This window comes from Sus scrofa, chromosome 9, assembly GCF_054392235.1.
Source record: "Sus scrofa isolate SSC_HxYL_T2T_F1_AM1 chromosome 9, Sscrofa_HxYL_maternal_Yorkshire_Landrace_v2.0, whole genome shotgun sequence".
Classification (NCBI taxonomy): domain Eukaryota; kingdom Metazoa; phylum Chordata; class Mammalia; order Artiodactyla; family Suidae; genus Sus; species Sus scrofa.
Genome location: NC_139391.1, coordinates 20,741,603 through 20,764,193, shown reverse-complemented (window position 1 = coordinate 20,764,193; position 22,591 = coordinate 20,741,603). Strand labels below are relative to the sequence as shown.

At 47.6% G+C, this 22,591-nt stretch overlaps 2 protein-coding genes across 13 annotated transcripts in view; one reads left to right on the top strand and one right to left on the bottom strand.

Moving 5' to 3' along the window:
- Positions 1-13,463, bottom strand: part of LOC106504840 (uncharacterized) — a 50,086-nt gene extending 36,623 nt beyond the window's left edge. For 2 of the 3 annotated variants that reach the window (XM_084975610.1, XM_084975609.1), the window contains exons 1-2: positions 13,070-13,463; positions 10,532-10,660 (exon numbers count right to left, since the gene is read on the bottom strand). In XM_084975610.1, coding sequence (XP_084831736.1) covers positions 10,612-10,660; positions 13,070-13,455 — 435 coding nt within the window. In that variant the 5' untranslated portion in view covers positions 13,456-13,463 and the 3' untranslated portion in view covers positions 10,532-10,611. Of the gene's footprint in view, positions 1-9,960; positions 10,347-10,531; positions 10,661-13,069 lie in introns of those variants that run through there. The other variant, XM_013979237.3, reaches the window with a different exon arrangement.
- The window catches only part of FZD4 (frizzled class receptor 4), a 92,329-nt gene continuing 83,098 nt past the window's right edge, over positions 13,361-22,591 (top strand). For 3 of the 10 annotated variants that reach the window (XR_014814850.1, XR_014814848.1, XR_014814849.1), the window contains exons 1-3: positions 13,361-13,958; positions 16,075-17,337; positions 19,006-19,159. Coding sequence is in view for 5 of the 10 variants with exons in the window: in XM_005667210.4 (XP_005667267.3) it covers positions 13,674-13,958; positions 16,075-17,403 (1,614 nt within the window). In the remaining 5 variants the exon portion in view is untranslated. Of the gene's footprint in view, positions 13,959-14,249; positions 14,405-16,074; positions 22,426-22,591 lie in introns of those variants that run through there. The other 7 variants (XM_084975590.1, XM_084975591.1, XR_014814847.1 and 4 more) reach the window with 6 other exon arrangements.

The following is a 22,591-nucleotide window of genomic DNA, read 5'->3' as shown; positions in this document are numbered from 1 at the left end:
GCCAGCCTCCATCACTGATAAAGGTAATATTTTTAGCTAATTTATTTATTTATTCAATTTGTTTTGAACCCAGTGAGAAAAAGGGTGCTGTTTATTTAGGGCCTCATTGGGTACTGCAAAAAAAAAAAAAAAAAAGCTATTTTAATTTTTTAAAATCAATCCTCAGATGACCAAGATCCTTCCTTGGAGAAACAAATACAATGGAAGCCATCCCATAGGGTTGAGTAGATTGTTTACCATGTACAAAGGCACCCATTATGGGCAAGTGAGGCTAAAATCTAGCTCTCTCTCTCTCTTTTTTTTTTTTTTTTGTCTTTTTAGGGCCACACCAGAAGCATATGGAGGTTCCCAGGCTAAGGGGTCTAATCAGAGTTGTAGCTGTCAGGCTATGCCAGAGCCATAGCAATGCAAGATCCAAGCTGCATCTGCAAGCTACAGCACAGCTCACGGCAATGCTGCGGATCCTTAACCCATGGAGCAAGGCCAAGGATTGAACCCATGTCCTCGTGGATTCTAGTCGGGTTTGTTAACTATTGAGCCACAATGGAACTCCTAGCTTTCTTTTTCTCTCACCAATCCATGAACCGCTTAGGCAGTGTCCACCTAAAGGGGATAATTTACCAATTCCCACGGAAAATGGCTAGAAGCAGCCCTGACATTGTTCCTGCCCTCTGTTCAGGGTTAAGGTCCCTGTTGTGGGCAGAAGGGGCCAGGAGGACCTCCTGAAGAGAATTACCTAAGCATCAGGCTCTCTAGACCCAACTTCTCCCAACATGCTCTGCCCTTGCAGACAAAGCCTGACAGTGACAGCTGAAAGCCACAGTAATTAGCTGGCAGGGGTCACCTCAAACTATGGTATTGATATGTTCCTCTATCAGTAATACTCAAGGTAAGGTCTGAAAAATTACAATACCATCACTTGGTGTACTTGATGGAAATTCGATTTCCTGGAGTTCCCGTCGTGGCTCAGTGGCTAACGAATCTGACTAGGAATCATGAGGTTGTGGGTTCGATCCCTGGCCTTGCTCAGTGGGTTAAGGATCCAGCGTTGCCATGAGATGTGGTATAGGTCGCAGACGCAGCTCGAATCTGGTATTGCTGTGGCTCTGGCATAGGCTGGTGGCTACAGCTCCGATTACGCCCCTACCCTGGGAACCTCCAAATGCCACAGGAGCAGCCCTAGAAATGGCAAAAAGACAAAAAAAAAAAAAAAAAAAAAAAAGAAATTCCATTTCCTGAGCCAGACACCTTCTAGATGCTAGACTCATTAAAGGTTAAATTAGGGAACAGAGGGCACTCCCGTCATGGCTCAGTGGTTAACAAACCTGACTAGTATCTATTAGGATACGGGTTTGATTTCTGGCCTTGCTCAGTGGGTTCAGGATCCAGCATTGCCGTGAGCTGTGGTGTAGGTTGAAGACGCGGCTGGGATCTGGCGTTGCTGTGGCTGTGTAGGCTGGTAGCTACAGCTCCAATTGGACCCCTAGCCTGGGAACCTCCATATGCCACGGGTGCGGCCCTAAGAAAAAAAAAGACAAAAAAAAAAAAAAAATTAGGTGACCGCGGTTGAAATAATAACTTCCACACAGGCTTACTAACCACTAAGAAGGCTTTGTTGGCCAAGGATTCCCTTTATCGACAAAATCATGGTGAAGAGTTGAATGTTCCTTAGAAAAGCTCATCCTCTTGGAAGAAGCCCAGAGATACTGATGGCCATAGGCTTCCTTTTCCTTGATAACCTCCTTCCACTCCATACCCCATTCCGCCAGCACAAACACAAAATTATCTCTCCAGGGGCTCTTCCTTCTTAAGGGGCTCTTTCTTCTCTCTCCCTTTTTTATGGTCTATAGCATACAGAAGGTCACATCCTCCAAAAGGCAGAGGCAACTAGGTGATGGTTATCTATTCTTAAAATTCTTGTCTTTTAGAATCATGTTTAGATTTTCTAATGCTCTTTCTAGAGCCCTGGGTTACCCAAGCTCTTCCAAGCAACCTAATTCTGCCCTTGGTGGAAATGCTAACAGTCAGGGAATGTTCACATGATGGGTTATAAAGTTAATGATGCCTTCAGTGTAACACAGGTCTTAGATAACAGCAGTTAACATTTAAACACCTTAACATAAGGTTTGCCAATCAAAGAACCAAATTGAGCTGTCCTATAGCTAACAACTATACTATCAGACATACATCTAGAGTTGTGTCAATTTACTTTGCCTGGTTCCCAGGTAATTAATTCCAAGTGAGCATCGGTGTCATTAAAAAATATGGTTTAAGGGACATTCAACACTTGTGCTAGGAGCTAGAGCTAAAGATAAAGTAAACATAGTCTCAATATTCAAGAAATTCACAATCTAGTAGAAGAATGCCTATGGAAGCATCCTGTGACAGAAGACTGTACCATTTAAGGTATTATCATTATGAAGAAGAGAGTCTTACACTATGATTTAGATCCTGAGATCATTAATATTTACTAACCACCATTAAATTTCCACAAAAAAATCTTACTGGTTTGATTGCTGGATCAGTTATAACATCTTTGGCTGCAAGAACTAACAAAGAAACCCAAATAAAAATGACTGAAATAAGGAGAAAAATTTATTTTCTCACTTAACCACAGGTTCAAACATAAGGATACTGGGGTTGATTAATTCAGCAGCTCAATCATATCTGTAAGAACCCAAGTTCTTTCCATCTTTCTGCTTTCTCACTAAAGAGTCAGGGCTCTTTAGAAAAACACCAGATCCTTAAACCAATGAACCACAGTGGGAACTCCAGGCTTGAAAAATTAACCACATATTCATCTTCAACATTTGCCCTGTACTCTGTTTGGTAGCAAAATGGCAGCAACAGTTCTAGTCTTCACATCCTCACACAACATCCAAAAGCTGGAGTAAGAAGAGGTAGATCTTTTTGCTATAATCCTTCCTAAAAATTAGGGAAAATACCCCCCAAGAATAGCCCTCCCTACCTACTTCCATCTCATTGGCTAGAATCATGTCATATGCCAATTCCTAAGCCAATCACTTACAAGGGGAGGGATTTAACCCCCTGTCCTAGAGCTAGAAAAGAGTTCACCTTCCTCTGAAGCACTTGGCAGCCTAATACATTGTTGATAGGAAGGAAAAAGTTTCGGGTGGGGCAAGTAGGGGTGGGAAGAGGTTAATGGCTAAACAACCAACAGTGTCTACCATAATTTATTCCATTTTAAAGATATAGACACTGAGGCTCAGAAAGATTGAGTGGATCAGCATCACATAGCTAATAAACTGTCAATTTAAAGTTTCCCAGCAGATTTCTCTGGCTCTAATGTGAATTAAACCTAACACACTATCCTGTAATCTTGAGCAAGTGCCTTAATCCCTCCAAATCTTTTCTGTCGCTGTTAAACAGACACAACAGTAGTCCTTACCTTTAATCAATTAGGGTACTATATTAATTTAGCTCATGTATGTACAGCACTTTAGCTATTATTTGTTGCCACTGTAGCAGAAAGAACCACATACTGGACAACTCCAGGGGGCACTATTCACCAAGAATATAAGATAAATCATGCTCCTGGAATTTCACCATAGCATCGCCCTTACTAAAAGGCACAGAAAACTTATCTCTAGTGTGAGGAGTGGAGAATTTTTGAATTTATGTACAACAACGCAGGCAAACTTTAACCCAGTGCTACAACAAACAGGTGAAGGGAAGCCAACAGAATTTTCCAAGCCCAATAGCAAAAAACCTTCATATATGTATATCTTTAATTCTTGCAAAAACCCTGGGGTCACAAAGAAACTTTGTTATTGCTTTTGTTTTTCCTGTAGAGAGTTACTATGGTGGAGCTTAATTTTAAGAAGGAAACAGAATTTCCTGATTTCCTTGCTGGAAGATATTGTCAGTCAGTCAGCACCCTTTCCAGGGGCCTCATCTTGCCCCTCATGTGCTAAGTGCCAGAACTTCAGCACCATGTAGGAGGCACAGAGCTGCAAAGTCAGAAGGTCTAGGTTTAGCCTTGTTCTGTGTCCAGTTCACAGTGTCAAGGTGAGCACTCAATTACCATGCACTTTCCTCTCTGTATTCATGTACAGCTGCAAATAGGGTGACAAGGTGGGCTCCTTGGCCTCTAAGACCCCTTCCATTCTCTGAGCCACTCCCACTGCTCAGGCCTCACAGGGAGGGAATAATTTTTTTTTTTTTTTTTTTTTTTTTTTTTTTTAGGGCCGCTCCCGCAGCATGTGGAAGTTCCTAGGCTGGGGTCTAATCGGAGCTGTAGCCACCGGCCTATGCCAGAGCCACAGCAACGCCAGATCCAAGCCAGGTCTGCAACCTACACCACAGCTCATGGCAACGCCGAATCCTTAACCCACTGAGCAAGGTCAGGGATTGAACCCGCAACCTCATGGTTCCTTATCAGATTCATTAACCACTGAGCCACGATGGGAACTCCAAGGGAGGCAATAATTTAGACTTCATCGACCCGCAAGGGGGGCTTACACAGTCACAGCAGCAGAAATGAGGAAGTCATTCAAGACAACTTTTCTGAAACATAATGTATGGACGAGGAGGAAGGAGAGGTGGGTTGGCTGAGGTGGCGGAGTAATGGGCCACCCTCAAGGGCAGGCTGGGGGCAGGGGGGAGGGGAGGAGTCTAATTGTTCTTAGTGCATGACTGGTCACATGAGGCAGTCTTACTGAAAAGGAGAAAAGGCATGGTTTTACAGAGCAATCTATACCCTAGCTCCCTGTATATGCAATCTGAAGCCTCAGGTCTGAGAAATGGGTCTGCTGCTGCTTCCCCACAGCCTCGTCTCCATAGGAATCCCGGTTTCTCCAGGAAGGAGGTGGAAGGAAGATGGCTGATATGATAGAAAGAATCCAAGAGTCCTGGAGGCAGGGTAAAGGAGAGCTGTTTTGAGTGCTGTCTTCGATAAGTCATTTCCCCTCCAAAGAGTCTTAGATGCTTCATCTATTGAGTTCTGCACCCGATGATCTAGAAGATTCCTTCCAGGTCTCTAGCAGTCTAACAGATGCTATCAGCTACTACTATTTCTTTGCATGTGTATGAAAACTGTTTTCTTTAAATGTGTCTCTTCTTGCTTTAGGATAGGAATGGTATGGTTTCTTGAAGGCGAAAGAGATAATGGAGAAAAACTAAGGCAGTCAAATACTTGAAACTGAAAAACTGAGGGCTGCTGAAGGCAAACCAGATAAAAATGCAGGCACCTGGATGTGATCAATGAGGGCTTCTTGGGGGAGCAATTTCAGTTACCTCATCAGTGCACACAGGAAAGACTCAATAAACGGTTAACTTACAATCATGACTAGACTAGAAGGTAGCTGACTATCAAAGATTCTCTCAGGGACCCTGTTTCCTCATCTATAAAATGGGAGGAGTTCCAATCATGGCTCAGTGGTTAACAAATCTGACTAGGAACCATGAGGTTGCGGGTTCAATCCCTGGCCTCGCTCAGTGGGTTAAGGATCCGGGGTTGCCATGAGCTGTGGTGTAGGTCACAGACGTGGCTCAGATCTGGTGTTGCTGTGGCTGTGGAGTAGGCTGGCAGCTACAGCTCCAATTAGACCCCTAGCCTGGGAACCTCCATATGCCATGGGTGTGGCCCTAGAAAAGACAAAAAAAAAAAAAGACACAAACATAAAAAAATAAAAAAGATAAAATGGGGAGAATACAGTAGGTACTCTACAGGTTTGTTCATTTAACAAATATTTACTGAGCACAAACTAGGCACCAGGGACGTGTTTGTGAATAAGACAGTTAAGACCCTGTCCTCATGGAGAGTTGTTCTCGTTAGGAGAGAGACAGAGTTAATAAGCAAGCAGGTAAATAACCAAGACAGTGATAGGCATGGATAAGTGCTGTGAAGGAAATGAAACAGAGTAAGGAGTGAGGGATGGAAGGGAAGGCTGAGACATGAGTGTTCAGGGAAGAGCTTGCAGAGGAAATGACACTTGTCAGGAAGGAGCAGCCATGGGAAGTTGGGGGAGAGCAGCCTTGTAGGCTGAGGAGCTGGCAAAGCCTCTACGGCAGGAACTGGCCGGGTGTGTCTGGGGAAAAGAAGGAAGGTCACTGAAGCTGGAGCGTGGTGGGCAAGGCATTGAGTGTGACCGAAGGGGAGGGGAGATGGGGCCTGATCTTACAGGACCGTGTAGGTGTGGGCATGAGAGTTTTATTCCAACAGCAATGGGAAACCGCCGCAAGGCTTTCAGCTGGAGAGGAAGCTGATTGTGGAAGCTGATTTGTAAAGATGCTGTGTAGAGAAGAGACTGCCCATGAGCCACGGTGGAAGCAGCAGGTCTGTTAGGAGACCTTGAGTGAGTTAGGGTTGATGAGGCTCATTTGCTGGGGGTGGAGACTGAGAGAGGTAATTCAGGTTGAGGATATATTCTGGAGGGCAAGTGTTTTAAGTGAGGTCATCTCTGTAAAATACCTAGTGGAGAGAATGACAGAAGGGGTTCAATCAGGTGTTTGTACAGATAATAGGATCTGGTGTAGCAGGCCTGTTGCAATTCCATAAGTCAAAGAGGAATTTGGCAAATATTTGGGTCACAGAGCAAGTTAGCAAACTGGTTCAGTCACTCTTTTTTTATGTGGCACAAGTCGCCCTTTGGGACCTCAGTTTCCCCATTCAGAAATGAGAAATGGACCAGGTGAACTCAGAGGCACCTGCCAGAGCTAACATTCTAGGAATCTTTTTTTTTTTTTTTTTTTTTGCAACCCCATGGCATATGGAGTTTCCAGGTCGGGGATCAGATCCAAGCCATAGCTGTGGCAATGCCAGATCCTTTAACCAACTGTGCCGGGCCAGGGATCAAACTTCATCCTGGAACTTCAGAGACACCACTGATCCCACTGCACCACAGTGGGAACTCCTATTAATCTTTTTTATGGGATCTATCAGTCAGGGATGATTGAAGACGTAGGGTCACTCTGAGTGAGGTAGAATCAATAATTTATAATAAGTATCAACCCCTCTCAAACTGTGGCAATCCAGTGTGGGTGCTGGGCCTGAAGTCATTACAGATCAGCCAGCCCTGCAATCAAGAGGGAAAGCTGGGCACAAATTTTGGAAAGTCAAGGGCATATCAGACAAACTGGATCCCACATCTATCTCTAACCACCTCTCATCTTGATGATGCAGGCAACCTGCAGAAGCAAGGGTCCTTGGTCACAGAACTACGCATGCGCCTGGCCCAGGACCCAGAGAGGCTGAAGGAGATGGTGTGGGTCCAGATTCTGGCCCATGTCAGCAAGGAGCCAGCAGTTAGAGACAACATGCATGAAATGCCATTGGGCCAGGCACTCAACACTGACTTTCTGAGCACAAAGTCCTGCTTCACTTCCACCTCCCCAGTCTCGGGCCAATTTCTCTTGTGATCAATCCCAATCTAGAACCATGCAAGGAAGGGAATTCTGGGAACTATACTTCCACTGCAGCTAAATGGACACAGCACAAAGCTACCAGAGTCCACTCTTTGTCAACCTGGCAGTCACATACCCTTCTTTTAACCATACTTAACTTCTAAATAAAAATAACAGCAAAACCATGCCTCCACTTAACATGACACAACTGTCCCTCGTGCAGCTGAAAACAATACTATACTTCTCCCCCAGAAAGGATCTAAAGTCGGTTTATCCATCTTTAGGTGACAGCCATTCTTTCTCTAGCTGAGCCATGCTCTCCTTTGATATTTGGTTAATTCTGTTGTGGTTCTATATTGCCAAGTAACAAACCAATCTAAACCTACAGGCATTGCAACAGACTGAATGTTTGTGTTCTCTGAAAATCCATGTTGAAATCCCCAATGTGTCCCCATTGGAAATAGGGACTTCAGGGAGACGATCAGGTCATGAAGGCAGAGCCTCATGAATAAGATTACTGTCCTTTTTATAAGAGAGACCCCAGAGAGTCCCCTTGTCCCTTCTGCTATGTGAGGATACACACATCGCCTTTTTATGATGTAGCTTTGGAAGTCACTACCTGTCACTGACACCATACTCTTTTGGTTACAAGCCCTTCCAGATTCAAGGGAAGGGAACATATACCCTGCCCTTTAATGGGAAGAATGTCGAAGAAATTAAGGCTATGTTTTAAAACCACCAGCTGGGACTCTGTCTAGGCTAGTTCATGCTTATCACAGCAGGTGGCCATTTCACCTTTTGGTAATTATTTAGCATCATTTTTATTCCTGTTCATTTCTCACTTATGTCAACTGATGAGAGCAATGCCTATGAGAATATTATTTCAGGTGCCTTCCTTCTATATGCGTCCCTGGATCTCTTGGAAACGCATTCACAGTCCACAGCTAAGCTCACATTCCAATTCTTTCTACAAATGTGATCCCCTGACTTATAATTCCTTGGCTTGAGAACCCCTGCTTACCGCCTGTCTTGTGATATATATGATTCCTAAGAGCTTTCGCTGACAATAATGAGAGGAGTGGTCAGCTAGCTAACGAATAGTGATAGGAAAATGTTTTGGGCTGATTCATGAAGTAGAGAAACAGATTTCTGAATCAAGTAACACTTTGGGTTAAGACACTTTCCTACCTTAAAAGGTTTAAGAATCAGCACAGCAAAATAGAAAAGGAAAAAAAAAAATGGTTGGCAAAACAACCAAGTTCAGAAGAAAGCCAAAAGCTGTCTTGCAGGAGAGGCTTATAGAATAGACGACCATCATTCTGGGACCAGTTAAGTTGTATTTTGGTTGTCATTTATACCCAGCACATAATGAAGACTCTCTTTTTCTGAAGAATTAGAGCACTCAAAGCCTGAATCATTCATTTATTTACTCAACAAGAGCTACTGAGCTCATTCTTTGGATCAGATAGGGTTTTTCGTTGCTGTTCAGCAGCACAATGGTGAAGACACAGCCTCTGACCTCAGAGGGTTGTAAAGGAGATTGAAAACAAAACAAAACAAAAACAAAGAGACCAAACATACCACAGAAAGGGCGCTCAAGAAAAAGCACTTAACAAGCTTGTTTCACCCTTGGTCTCATGTCTTAATCTCCTCCAATGTGACTGTAAGCTCCTTGAAGGCAGAGATCCCCCTTTTTTTATCTGCATGTCACCCAGTACCCAGCTCAGTGACATGTCCACAATGGTTATTTGAACTAAACATCACTAAACATTTGCTAGTGGCTTGACTGATAAAAACTGAAATGGAACGAGGTTGTGGAGGTACAAAATGTTTGCATTATTTTTTTGCCCCCTGCAAAGGTTCTTAGGTGCCGCTCTGTACATTAGACCATCACTCCTGCCAAGTATGAGTGTCCTCTGTACCACCTTGTGCTTGGAAGGACAAACAGGGCTTCGATTCCTTGATGTCCAAGAGCTCTGTGGTGACTTAATTCTTCGCTCTTGGCTAATGGTACCATGAATAAGAAGAGAGGTTGGCTCTGCCATTTCTTAACCACTTGGGGCCTGTGATTCCTCAACTTTGACCAAGATTACTGTTCCCTTCTGCTTTACTCAGCATACATGTTCTTGTTTTATAACTAGTTTGAATGCAGGAGAAGCAGCAGCACCCGGACTATCTATAAACTGATGGCATGGGGCATGGCTTCTCCCCAGGCTTCTGTTGTCCCACAGTAAACTCCTAACCCTTATGAGGTTTTAGTCACAGTGCATTTTCCCCTCCAAAACCAAACAGGGTAAGAATGAACCACTTTCTTGCATTTTCTATCAAGACAGCTCTTTGTGAGTTTTAAATGTTCTGTCCAGATTCAAAGAAGCTGGTTTCTTCATGAGTGGTTGGAATAAGACTTTTCTTGGAAGCTACTGAATATGGATTAGTTGGATTGTTTCGCAGGAAATAAAAAGCAGGCTCTAGGGTGACTACTTCAGCACTTAATTGGGTTAGCAAAGAACTGCAAATGAGAGGTTTCCCTTAGGAGGGAAAGGATGTTTATGGGCTCTCCCCCCTCCCCCTAGGTGGTGGATTTTAACCTAAACGTTAGTCTTCAAATGCAGCCTTTAATTTAGGAACCATTACAAGAATCTATTAGAGCAGAAAATGTCAGGTTGAAAAATTAACACATCACAGGAGTTAATTAGAACCCAGCCTCTCATTAGATGCAAATGGAGAGCCCTCCAACCGCCCGACAGCCTGCTGAAGTCATGTTTGTTGCCGCTCCAAAGTGGCTGCATCTTTATTACTCAGAGAGTGGATGGAGGTAGCTGCCCAGGCACCAAGACCAGAGCCACCAGGGGCCCATGGCCTGTCCTTTAGGTTAATAGAAGGTCTGTTGCCCAGTCCCTATCTTTTGCGCCTCTCCTACACGCTCTGCATGGGACAGGGTGGATAGCCTTCTGTCTGGAACTCCCTTGGGGAAGTGTTTTCTGCAACAAAGACAAACATGCCATGCCTGTCACCGGGAGCAGATTGGCGACTGTGTAAACCGCTCTGGGAGAGGGAGGCTGAGGGGCTCCAGGCCATTCAGACTTAGCTCTAAGTCGTGGGCTTTGTTTTCTTTCCACATTCAGACTGAAATGTGATTCCCCCGGCTTTCTTTTTTGGAAAATACCTGCGATGAGTTCCATGCCGGGAAAGAAAAGCTGTTGACAGGAAAAGCTTCTGATGGGCAAAGGGCTTTTTCAAGTGTTCTCAAAGGAGACAGTCGTTTCTAGCAGGCTGAGGCGGAGATGCCAGGGCGCTGGGGAAAAAAAAATGTCCAAATCACAAAAGGGTCATCTCTAACTAGGGATTAGGCAACCTCCCCTTCGAGAGCAATGCCATGCACAGAATTCGGGGCCAGGCAGATATCCATCGTCGGAGTCCTTCTCTGTCACTAACCATACGTTCCTGGGCAAGTGGCGTAAACTCTTTTACTGTCCCCCTGGTACAGTGGGAACAACAGTTATCACAAGCTGTTGCGTGAAATAAGTGACATGATGCCTGCAGTGCATGTAATACAATATCTGGCCAGAGTAAAGGTAGAATATGAGTTATTATTGATTTGACAATAGTATTCCTTCACCCAATACTAATGGGTTCTCTCTGGGTGCCAGGCCCTGTGCAAGGGACAGCTCCTGCTCCTTGACACCATGGAATTCATTATTTAATAAACCATGTACACATACCTTTAGCACAAGGCTATGCCCCCTCCCCTCCCTGCAAGTACTCTGGTGTAGAAGTACCAACTGCACACAGGTCTGCTTTGTCAAGAAGCTCAGAGTTCTGCTGGTCATCCCCCTTTGAGTAGCCCTCCAAACTTAGCTGCCTCTACCACAATTTACCTACATATCTCTCTGTGTGCACTTATCACATCCAGTGACAGTTGTCTGTCTGTTCTTTGTCTCCTCCTGTGAGTTCCTTTCATTCATCTAGTCACTTACTCATCTCTGTAGGCCAATGGGCTCAGTTTCATGCATTACTCTGCACAGACATACAGAAGATTCAACCCTACTGCTCAGTATAAAGATCTCCAGCTGGATTTACTGGGAAAATAATCCTGCCCTCTCTTTCTGAAAGGTCAGTCTCCTTTGGGCCTCTGTTTGGTTGGTCTTTCGTTTCCTAACAATCGCATTGGTTCTAGCCTCGGTTTCTTCATTTCTTTAAGGGGATAAGAGAGTCTCCTTCCCTGGAAGGTTATAATGATGACTGGAGACAATGCAGCCTATATGGGCCCAAAACTGTAACAGGCACAGAGCCAAATATGAAAAAAAGTTGATTCGATTCTTGCCCTCAGCCAGGTCCAGTTGGTATAATATAAAATAAAATTAAAACTACAAGACATAATTTGAGCTCCATATGAGTTGTACAGAGGTCCTTCTAACTTCCATCCAGCCTCTGCCATATGCCAGACTTGGCTGAAATGGGAAGATATAAACACACAAAAACTTGATCCCTGTCATGAAGCCCCTGGAAAACGGTGTGTTGGACAAAAGAAAAAAAAAAAAAAAGAAAAAATCTCAGGAAGAGAGTAGAAAGCTCTTAATCCAGATCCTCAGCTCAGACCTGGGCTGCAGGAGTGGTCTTTGGTACCAGACTGGAAGGCAGGAGGCTGTCCCACGACAAGAACAATAACCAAGTTATTTGGCACTAACTATGTGCCAGTCAGTGTGATAAAGGATTTACACGCTTTATCTCATTTAACTCCAAAAGCAATTGTGTGTCATAGATATGAACTTCCTTATTTTACAGATGGCCGGTTTGAGGCTCAGAGAGGACTGTGCCTTGACCACAGTTCTGCCAGGAGTAAATGGTTTAGGAATTCACCTGCTTAGGGTTTCACTGGCCCAACTGCAAAGTGGAGAGTGTGGGCAGCACAAAGCACCGTCCAAGGAGGGCTGAGAGTAAGAGGGGAAAGTTGGGTCCAAACACGGCTCACATGATCCCCAGGACCCTGGCAGAAGCAGAATAAGTTAGAAAGAGATGCAGGCTGCAGAGGAGAGATGTCCGGGAAGCTGGGGAAGGGGAGCCCTGGTGGTTGGGCGCCTTTTCAGCCCCCCCCCCTCCCGCGTGCGTAGGTCAAACCTCTCCCCTCCCGCCCTCTCACCCTCCCAACCTTATTTAGAAACCCGTGTCCCCGAGACAGGAAGGGCGGCGGGCCGAGAAGCACGGAGCGTCCCGGTCTCATTTCCTTTCGAATCCCCCTGTGGAATTTCATTTCGTACGGTGAGGAAATCGGAGCGCGAGACCGTCGGCTGGTCGACTGGTCGGCTGCTCTGGGGCGCCTCCCACACTCGCGGCTGGAGCCCGGCAGCTCCGGGGTGCAGGTCGGGCCGAGGCTGGGGGCGGGGAGAGGGGGCCGGGCTCCAACCCTAGCAAGTTCCGAGTGAAAATAGCTGAGAGGTCGCGCTGTACCAGGCACCGTGCTAAGCGTTTTACGCATTATCTCTAATCCTCCCAAGTCTCTTTACGGATGAGGAGACCGACGCCGAGAGGCTGAGCAATTTGCTCAAGGTCACACAGCCAGGATTTAAAGCCCTAATCTTTGCAAATCCAAACCCCGTGTCCTTTGTGTACGTTTCGCTGCCTGATGGGAAGGCGGCCACGGGCCGAGGTGACAGCTGGAAGACAGAAAGGAAAAGGAGCCGACTGATCTGGGAGCACTTCTCACCTGGAAGAGTGGGGGCAGGCTGGCCCGGCCGGAGCGCCTCGGCTCCATCCCGGCCTGGCCCCGGAGCGTCGCGAACAGGGTGGGAGGAAAGCGAGCCGGGAAGCGGGGCGGGGCGCTTCGGGGCGGGAGGGAGGGACCATGGAGTGGGGGGAGGTGGCGGGCGGGGGCCTGACCCTGCCGGGGCAGGGCCCCGCCCCTCGCTGGCCACGGCGCTCGGCCATTGGAGATACGCGCTGTCCGTCCCGCCCCGCCACCGCCCAGCGAACCTCCAGCGCCGCGGAGGGCTTCAGCGGAGAGAGCGGCGCGGCGCTGGGTGCTGGCGGGCTTTGCAGACGCAGAGCGGACGCGGCCCGCACCGGGTTTGAGGGCTCGCCTTCTGTAGCCATGACCCTCGCAGTCTGTCCTTTGGCCCCGGCGCGAGGTGTCTAATACCCCGCACAGTCGCGCGCAGCTGCGAGAGCCGGCCGCTGCCCCCTCGTCGCCCTTGGCGCCTTATCACTCTCCCTTTCCCGGAGCTGGGAGCAGCGCGGGCAGCCGGCGCCCCGGTGCAAACTGGGGGTGTCTGCTGAAGCAGCCCCCGCCGCCGCTGCCCCCGGCTCTGGCCATGGCCTGGCGGGGCACAGGGCCGCGCGTCCTGGGGGAGCCCGGGGGCGTCGGTCTCAGTCTGCGGCTGCTGCTGCTGTTGCTGCTGCTCCTGGGGCCAGCACGGGGCTTCGGGGACGAGGAGGAGCGGCGCTGCGACCCCATCCGCATCTCCATGTGCCAGAACCTGGGCTACAACGTGACCAAGATGCCCAACCTGGTGGGGCACGAGCTGCAGACGGACGCCGAGCTGCAGCTGACAACTTTCACGCCGCTCATCCAGTACGGCTGCTCCAGCCAGCTGCAGGTGGGCGCCCCTACCCCCACCCCGGGCGGGACCCTTCGGGCAGGGACGCCGCAAACTAACTCCGTGGAGTTCTTGCCAGGTCGAGCCCCCTGTCCTCTTCCTAGGCTGAAGGGTAGGACTATCCTGGAAAAGTGATTTCCATCCCCACCCCCACTTTTCTGTCCCTTCTCAGGGACTGGAAGCCAAAACGTTGTGTAAGTCATCTGGCCTGCGAAAGAACCCACTCTTACACCCCGCCCTTCCGTTTTTCTCCCCTGCCCACCCGTGTCTGGCCAAGCCCCTAACCCCAGTGGAGCTGAAGTTATCTTTGCCAAGGGTTCTGGCCGCCGCTGCTCGGTGGGCGAGTCCCCGGCAGGGCAGCCAGCTGCAGCTAAGACTTGGAAGGAGAGATAAGGAGACGGGGCAACTTCTCCTCACTGACCTCCCTTCTCCCCCATATTTCTTGGGTGTGTTATTTAATGTCTATTTCTGTAGAATATGGCCCCTCGTGTTGTCCTGCGGGATTTTAGAGGTCGTGCAGGAAGGAATGGTTGCGGTGGTTGAGTTCCTTCTTATCCTCAGGGTTAAGGGCAGGTTTAGTACTTGGAGAGGGAGAAGACATCACTTGGGGAAAAGGTGATGGTACAGTCAAGCTTCAGAAAGCAGTCTATGTATTGGAAGTTTTGGTGGTGTTTTTTGGTTTGGGTTTTTTTTTTTTTTTTTTTTTGCAGTCATTAAAAATTTTAAAGGTTATGTAATAGTATAGAACAATGCAATCCTATCATAGTAAGTGAATTTTCATATACAAGGCGATTATAATCTTACAAAAATAACCAGTTTATTAAGAAAAAAAAAGAACTGAAAAGGAATTTCTTTAAATGTTAACACTAGCTGTATTTTGGTTGGTGAGGCTATGAATGATTTTTTTAGAAATTTAGAAAAGAGAGAAGTTGGGGGAAACCAGAGGGTAGCTAAAAGCTTCAGAAATCTGCGGTTCTGGCTGTAACTCCTGAGAGATAAGAAACGGGCAGGCAGCTGACTGACTAGGTGCAGGGATTTTACATAGGTCATTTGAAAAGTTGGACTGTGGTTTCAGAAAGATGGTTGGGATTAGACCTGTTGCTGGTGAAATGTCCCTGTGGAAGTTTCAGGACTTTAGAACTAGGTTCTGAAAGATTAAGAAAATGATTCTCCAGCTCTCAGTTTGGAAACAGCACATATCCTGACATCAGTGGCAATTTTGTTGGCGAAAGAGCTTTTGCAGGGATATATATTTTTAATTACATGTATCCTGGGGAGGCAGCCAAGCTGTTCTGAAGGACAGGACTGGATCCCTTTACATGCTGGAAAATAGTTACTTGTAACCCTAGACTTCATAGACAACATCTGTAAGGAGCCAAGCAGACTGTTTATCAATGCTGGAGGAATTGAGGACAGCAACTGGACTCTCCCCTGCTGCTATTGCAGTTTCAGGGACTGAACATTTGTATTTTCCTATTGTGCTTCATTATTATTCATTGAGGAAACCTGGCCAAACAAACCCTTAGTATCCAGGAGACTTCCACCTGCAACCCATCGTGGGGTTTAAGAGTGTCTCTTAGGAGATTTTCTGTTTCAGTATGAGACTGATTCACGTATCATTACAGGGGATAAAGTAGAGAAAGGAGAGAATGTTAACGTGAGTGAGAGCTGGATCTACATTTATTTTTACAGTGATAAGGAAATGGGGATGAAAATAAATCACCCCATCACCAGAATGACCAAGTCGTTTGAGTCATTGGTCCAGCTCTTTCAAATAGTGGCTAAAAGGGGAGGGAGACTCAAAGGCAGTTTTTTAAGGTTTATTTCTTTATGTGTTGTGCAAAAAGGGGTTATGTCATTCCTCAGGTCCCTTTTATATAGTTATTTATCTATGTCTTCCTAGAAAGGATTACTACACCCCAAAGAAGAAAAGTGTGTGAGTGAAGGAATATTAGACACTCTTGTTTGAGGTCAGAGTCAGCAGTCCTGGACTCCCTGTAGGCTGGTTTAAGACTAGACACGTCCTTGGCCTGGAAGCATTCAAGGCAGTTTTGTGCAAGCATTCGGTCACACTTGGAAGTCATTGTTTTCTTTGTTCCTTTCGTGACTTTTCCAGTTCTTCCTTTGCTCGGTGTATGTGCCAATGTGCACGGAGAAGGTCAACATCCCCATCGGCCCCTGCGGTGGCATGTGCCTTTCGGTCAAGAGACGCTGCGAGCCCGTCCTGAAGGAATTCGGATTCGCCTGGCCGGAGAGCCTGAACTGCAGCAAATTCCCCCCCCAGAATGACCACAACCACATGTGCATGGAAGGGCCAGGGGACGAGGAGGTGCCCTTACCTCACAAAACCCCCATCCAGCCCGGGGAAGAGTGCCACTCCGTGGGAACCAACTCCGAGCAGTACATCTGGGTGAAGAGGAGCCTGAACTGCGTTCTCAAGTGCGGCTACGACGCCGGCCTGTACAGCCGCTCGGCCAAGGAGTTCACAGATATCTGGATGGCCGTGTGGGCCAGCCTGTGCTTCATCTCCACCGCCTTCACCGTGCTGACCTTCCTGATCGATTCGTCCAGGTTTTCCTACCCGGAGCGCCCCATCATATTTCTCAGTATGTGCTATAATATTTATAGCATCGCTTATATTGTCAGGCTGACCGTAGGCCGGGAAAGGATATCCTGCGATTTTGAAGAGGCAGCAGAACCTGTTCTCATCCAAGAAGGACTTAAGAACACAGGATGTGCAATCATTTTCTTGCTGATGTACTTTTTTGGAATGGCCAGTTCCATCTGGTGGGTTATTCTAACACTCACTTGGTTTTTGGCAGCGGGACTCAAGTGGGGTCATGAAGCCATAGAAATGCACAGCTCTTATTTCCACATTGCAGCCTGGGCCATCCCTGCAGTGAAAACCATTGTCATCTTGATTATGAGACTGGTGGATGCGGATGAACTGACGGGCCTGTGCTACGTGGGGAACCAGAACCTCGATGCCCTCACGGGCTTTGTGGTGGCGCCCCTCTTCACTTACCTGGTGATCGGAACTTTGTTCATTGCTGCGGGCTTGGTGGCCTTGTTCAAGATCCGGTCGAACCTTCAGAAGGACGGGACAAAGACAGACAAGTTGGAAAGGCTGATGGTCAAGATTGGGGTCTTCTCAGTCCTGTACACGGTGCCCGCAACCTGTGTGATCGCCTGTTATTTCTATGAAATCTCCAACTGGGCGCTCTTCCGGTTTTCTGCAGACGACTCCAATATGGCGGTTGAAATGTTAAAAATTTTTATGTCGCTGCTGGTAGGCATCACTTCAGGCATGTGGATTTGGTCTGCCAAAACTCTGCACACGTGGCAGAAGTGTTCCAACAGATTGGTGAATTCTGGGAAGGTAAAGAGAGAAAAGCGAGGGAATGGTTGGGTGAAGCCTGGGAGAGGCAGCGAAACTGTGGTATAAGGCTAGCTAGCCTCCACGCTTTCCAGATTTTGAAGGGGGAATGCCAGCATTTCAGTGCAAATGCTACTAAAAGCTTCATGCAGCGAGTCTCAGTCTGAACAAACTAGCCACACTTCAGTGACCTCTTCCCCCCGCCCCCTCCGCCAACCCACAACCCACCGCTACTCTCCCTCCCCTCTCCCCCCAGCATCATAAAACAGATGATTTTGCTGCAAACTTTTGGAATGATCCAAAATGGAAAAGCCAGTTAGAGGCTTTCAAAGCTGTGAAAAATCAAAACATTGATCACTTTAGCAGGTCGCAGCTTGGAGCGTGGAGGTCCCGCCTAGATTCCAGGAGGTCCAGGGCGATGCTGCTTTTCCCTGCAGGATGGGATTTGAGCTGTGAGTAGACAACTTGCAGGGAGAAAGATTAACTTTTTTAACCCTTTAAAAATTTAAATACTAACTGGGTCTTTCAGATAGCAAAGCAATCTATAAACACTGGAAACCCTGGGTTCAGAGAAGTGTTACAAGAGTTTTATAGTTTGGCTGATCTAACATAAACATTTTCTGCGGTGCACTATCTGCTGTTTAGAACTCTGGATTGCTCTCCCAAGAGGTGGTGTCAGAATCTTTCAGTGCCTTTGTCATAAAACAGAATTGTTTGAACAAACAAAAGTACTGTACAAACACACATAAGGTATCCAGTGGATTTTTCTTCTCTCTCTTCCTCTTAAATTTCAACAGCTCTGCGCTGGGCTGCTGCTGTTTTCCCCCTTTTACGTTAATGACTCAAAATAGGTATTTTTATAGGAATTTTTGCACTGCAGCATGCCTAATGAGGGGGAAAGGAAGGGCGATTCACTTTCTGACAATCACTTAATTCAGAGGAAAATGAGATTTACCAAGTCGACTTACCTTACCCGCCCCAGAGACCTATTGGTTGAGCCATGGGGACTTAATATATTTTACTTTGTGTGATTGCATCTATGCAGACGCCAGTCTGGAAGAGCTAAAATGTTAAGTTTCTTGGCAACTTTGCATTCACACAGATTAACTGTGTAATTTGTGTGTGTCAATTACAATTAAAAGCACATTCTTGGACCATGACATAATAGTTACTCAACTGACTTTAAAACTATGGTCAGCTTGCATTCTCAGAATGATAGTGCCTTTTTTTTTTTTTTTTTCCTCTCTCTCTTTAGCATAAGAATGTTATCAGAGTCTGGTCTACTTACCACTGTGGAGAATTTTTCCATTTTGTAGAGGGAGCTAAGGACAGCTAATCCAACTACTTGGTGCATAATTGTTTCCTAGTAATTGGCAAAGGCTCGGTGTAAGATTTCATTGGAGGCAGTGTGGCCTGGAGTATTTATATGGTGCTTAATGAATCTCCAGAATGCCAGCCAGAAGCTTGATTGGTTCGTAGGGAATAAAGTGTAGACCGTATGAAATGAGCTGCAAACTCTAACGGCACAGGTCTTAATTGCCTCTTGCGGAGGTATCCAGAGCTTTTAAAAATTATGCTTTACGTGCCTCACAAGGGGGTACCCCCTAGCGGCCTCTCCAAAGTTGCAGTCCTTTTAAAATTGTAACTGGCCTTTCCCCTAACCCGCCTTAGGCCTTCTAATCACCACATCTCTGGGACAAATTGTGGACGATGTCGATGTCGCAGGTTGCTGTCCTTGAAGTTCATACCTGTCTTTGCTTCAGCAACTCCTCTGCGATGACTCACTCATTTATTTATTCATGCCCTTCCCTCTGCTCTAAAACAGGTAGGAAAGCGCTCTTACCAAATTTCTTTGTGGAAAAGTATTTCCAGGGACCCCAAATCCCAAATAGGAGTTCCAGTTCTAGAAATGAGCATGGGGTTTTTTTGGTGTGTTTGGGCCTTGCGCCCCCGGTGGAACATTTGCCTCATTCTCTTCTCTGTTTGGGCTGGCTTCTCGAGCTGAGATGAAGGTGCAGGTGAGGTGTGTTGCGTGCTTTGGAAGGGCCAGTCTTGGGGGCTTCAGGTGCAGACACTTAAGTGAGCACGGGTGGCCCCTGCTGTGTGTGCTGAGCCTGGCTGGACTCTGGGGCAGGGCTCCAGGAACATGAGAAGCGATCTCCAGAAGGACCAGTTGAACTCCATCAGAGACCAGGTCGCCTATGAAATGTAGCATGTGACCGGCCTGTGCTGCCTGGAGACGGTTCCCATAGCTGGCCAGGGCCCCGGAGCCTGCACCCAGGGGCAGAGCCTGCCCTTACTCACGCTCCGCTCCAGTGTCTTGGGAGTTGTGCGGCGACTCCGGCCCAGGAAAGGGGAAGGAGGACCAGGCAGCTGGGTGCTGGCCTGGCTGTTGGCGTGTAGGGCTTCGTGATGCAGTTCTTGGAATGTTTCCGTGACTGTGTGACCAAGGCAGCACCTAGCAGCGGGCCAGGCACAGAACGGGTGCTCTACTAGTAATGATGAGTTCTTGGGTGGACCCGGACGCCTGAGTTCTGGAGCTTGCTGTGTTGCAACATGTCCTTTCCGTACATCTCTCGCCTTCTCAGGGGAAGTATGTTTGCTCGGAAGTGGCCATGGGTGCAGACTGGATGCGTAGCCTTGGCGATGTCACAGGGTTATCGGCTGTTCCTTTCACATTCCAGACCCTGGAGAGTGTTAACGGTTTCAGGAAAGGAGCTTTGTGGCTGAGGCGTCAGTTACCAGTTCCCTTGAAGTGACTCCGTCACCTCTTAAGTTGGTATCTGTTAAAAAAAAAAAAAAAAAAAAGCGACTTCTCAGAATTATCAGCACATTTATCAAGTGCCAACTGCACGTAAAGCCCTGTGTTAAGCACCTTAGGGGTTGTCGGTGGGGCGGGTAAGCGCTGTTCTCCTGACTGAGCTGGATGGGGACTCGCCTGGGTCTTTCGGGAGGAGCGGGGCCTCTGCATCGCACCGCCGCCTGTTTCTCCGTCTCCGTCCCAGAACCCTCTTTCTGGGTCTTTCTCCCTTTCACATGTCACTCATCCCTTCCCAGGATTCCTTGCAAATTGATTTACAGGGGTTTTGCTGGAAAGCATCAGCTCTGTTTCATGACAATCGGCGTGGAAATCTCCTAGGAAGACCATGAACAGGGGCCATAAGGACATGAGCTCCTGCATCTCATGTGACCTCAGGGACAGGCACTTGAGGGCTGGAGGTCTTCCAGTGACTCATACCCGGTGAATCTGAGGACAGCTTCTTGCTGGGGAAAAGGTTAGGGTTCTTTCTCTTTCTCTGAAATCTGGGATAAATAGGTATGACCGTAGCTTCCTATTAAATCCCCTGGCCTCAGCAGGGCCCAGGGGCTCCTCTGTCCAGCCTCCTCTCTGAAAAACTCCTTTCTCCTCCTTCATAAAGGCCACACCTCAGGGCAGAGGAACATGGGGAGGGTGGAACTGGCCAAAGCCGCCTGGTGGAGCTACTCGGTTGATTCATATCCTTTTTCCTCTCTGGAGACCCGTTTCCTGATCTCTGAGACGGCTTCTGAGCTGGCAGCTTACTCAGAGACCTGAACCGGTGGAGGGGTGACACTTTTCATTTCCCTGAGACGCTCTCTGACTTTGCTTTCCCCGCCCCCACATCCCTCTCACCTGCACCCCCCAAACCTGGAACCTGGGAAACTTCTGTATCTGGATTCCGAATTGTGCCTTTATTAGCACCCCAGGCTCGGTGCTCTCTGCCCACCCCCCACCCCGCCCCTCAGCTTCCTGGTCACTAAATTCAGTGTCGGAACCTGAGTGTGTAAAGAGGAACTCGGCAGCCTCAGTTTAAGGGGATTTTGCCAGGATGGTGCAATCTTCGGCTTCTGGCGAGGTGGCCACAACCGCAGTTGGGGAAGAGGCGCAGGCTCTGCAAGAAGCATTCAGGACCCATCTACAGCCTGAATTTCATTCTGTGATGGAGGGGATCCGGAAGGGTTGCTCTTCCAGCCAATTATATCAAGTCATCGGTCTCCAAAGGTTCTTTCTGTTCCTTTATTGTATTTGGGTTCAGAGTCCCCGTCTGGGTTTGTATTATATCTGGCAAAGGACCTGGGTTCTCATTTTTCTTCTTGGGCTGAGGCTGTAGATCTTGGAAACTCCTAGGAGAGCATTTTGCTCCTACCAAGGATCAGATACCACAGCCTTAAATAATGGATTTTGTTTCACTGTGGCCTGGGCAGAGCTCTTTGCTGCTGCCTCTTGCCCTGCTCATGTGCGGTGATGATACATGGGGCATTTCCAGGAGGGAGATGAACCCTGGATCCCCCCAATGGGCCTCTTCTTCTTGATAAACCCACTTGCTTGTTTCTATTTCTGATTGGCCTTGCTTCCCTTCCTTGCACCAGCAAATTCCCGGTGTTCACCCAGGCGACTTGTAGAGGGCCTGCTTGGGGTCCTAGGTGAGCTGTGTCCTCCAAGCTTCTATGGCTCCCCCATCGCCTGCAATATTCAGTGCATGACCACTGTCATCCCAGAAGGCTTCTGAGGGGAGGGTGAGTGCTCTGGCCTCTGGAGGCTGGGTCCCTCTGCTCTCCCAGGTGTGCTGCCATGGGCTTTGGGAGGGGGAGGCTGCTTCCCAGGCCTCTCCCAAGGGGGCATCTAGGCGGTCCCGAATCTTTTCCTACCTCACAGGGATGTTGTGAGACTTTAGAAGGGATGAGGACAAAGGCCCCTGGAGCTCTTTGTAGAAAAGGCAGAAGAAAGGTCAAGTGTGGTCTATGCAAAGATGAAATATGGCCTGCTGATGCCGCAGACAAGCACATGCTCTCTGGGCCTTTCTTGGGCCCCGTGCCAGCCACAGCGCCAGCCACCTCGAGGCCAACCTGGGGGACTTCCGGATTTCGACATAGAGGTACCAGGCAAACCCCTACTCCGTGCCCTGAACAAATTGCTGACCGACAGAGGCGATGGACCCTGCTTTTGAGGATGTACAAACGTGTGTCTGCGTTGATGTCTGTACTGTAAATTTCTAATTTATCACTGTACAAAAAACAAAAATCTTGGCTATTTAATTTTTGTATTAAAGGAAAATAAAGTTTTGTTTGTTAGCTGGTGTGTGACATGGCCTGTTCCTACAGGTATCTGAAAGCCCTTGGGAAGCAGTGAGAAGCAGAGAAGTGAGCCTCTTCCTGAGAGCCTCTTTGTCCTTTTTTTAAATTTTTTTTTTTTTTTTTTTTTTGCTGCTGCTATTTTTCCCTGCGGGGATTTCTCCTG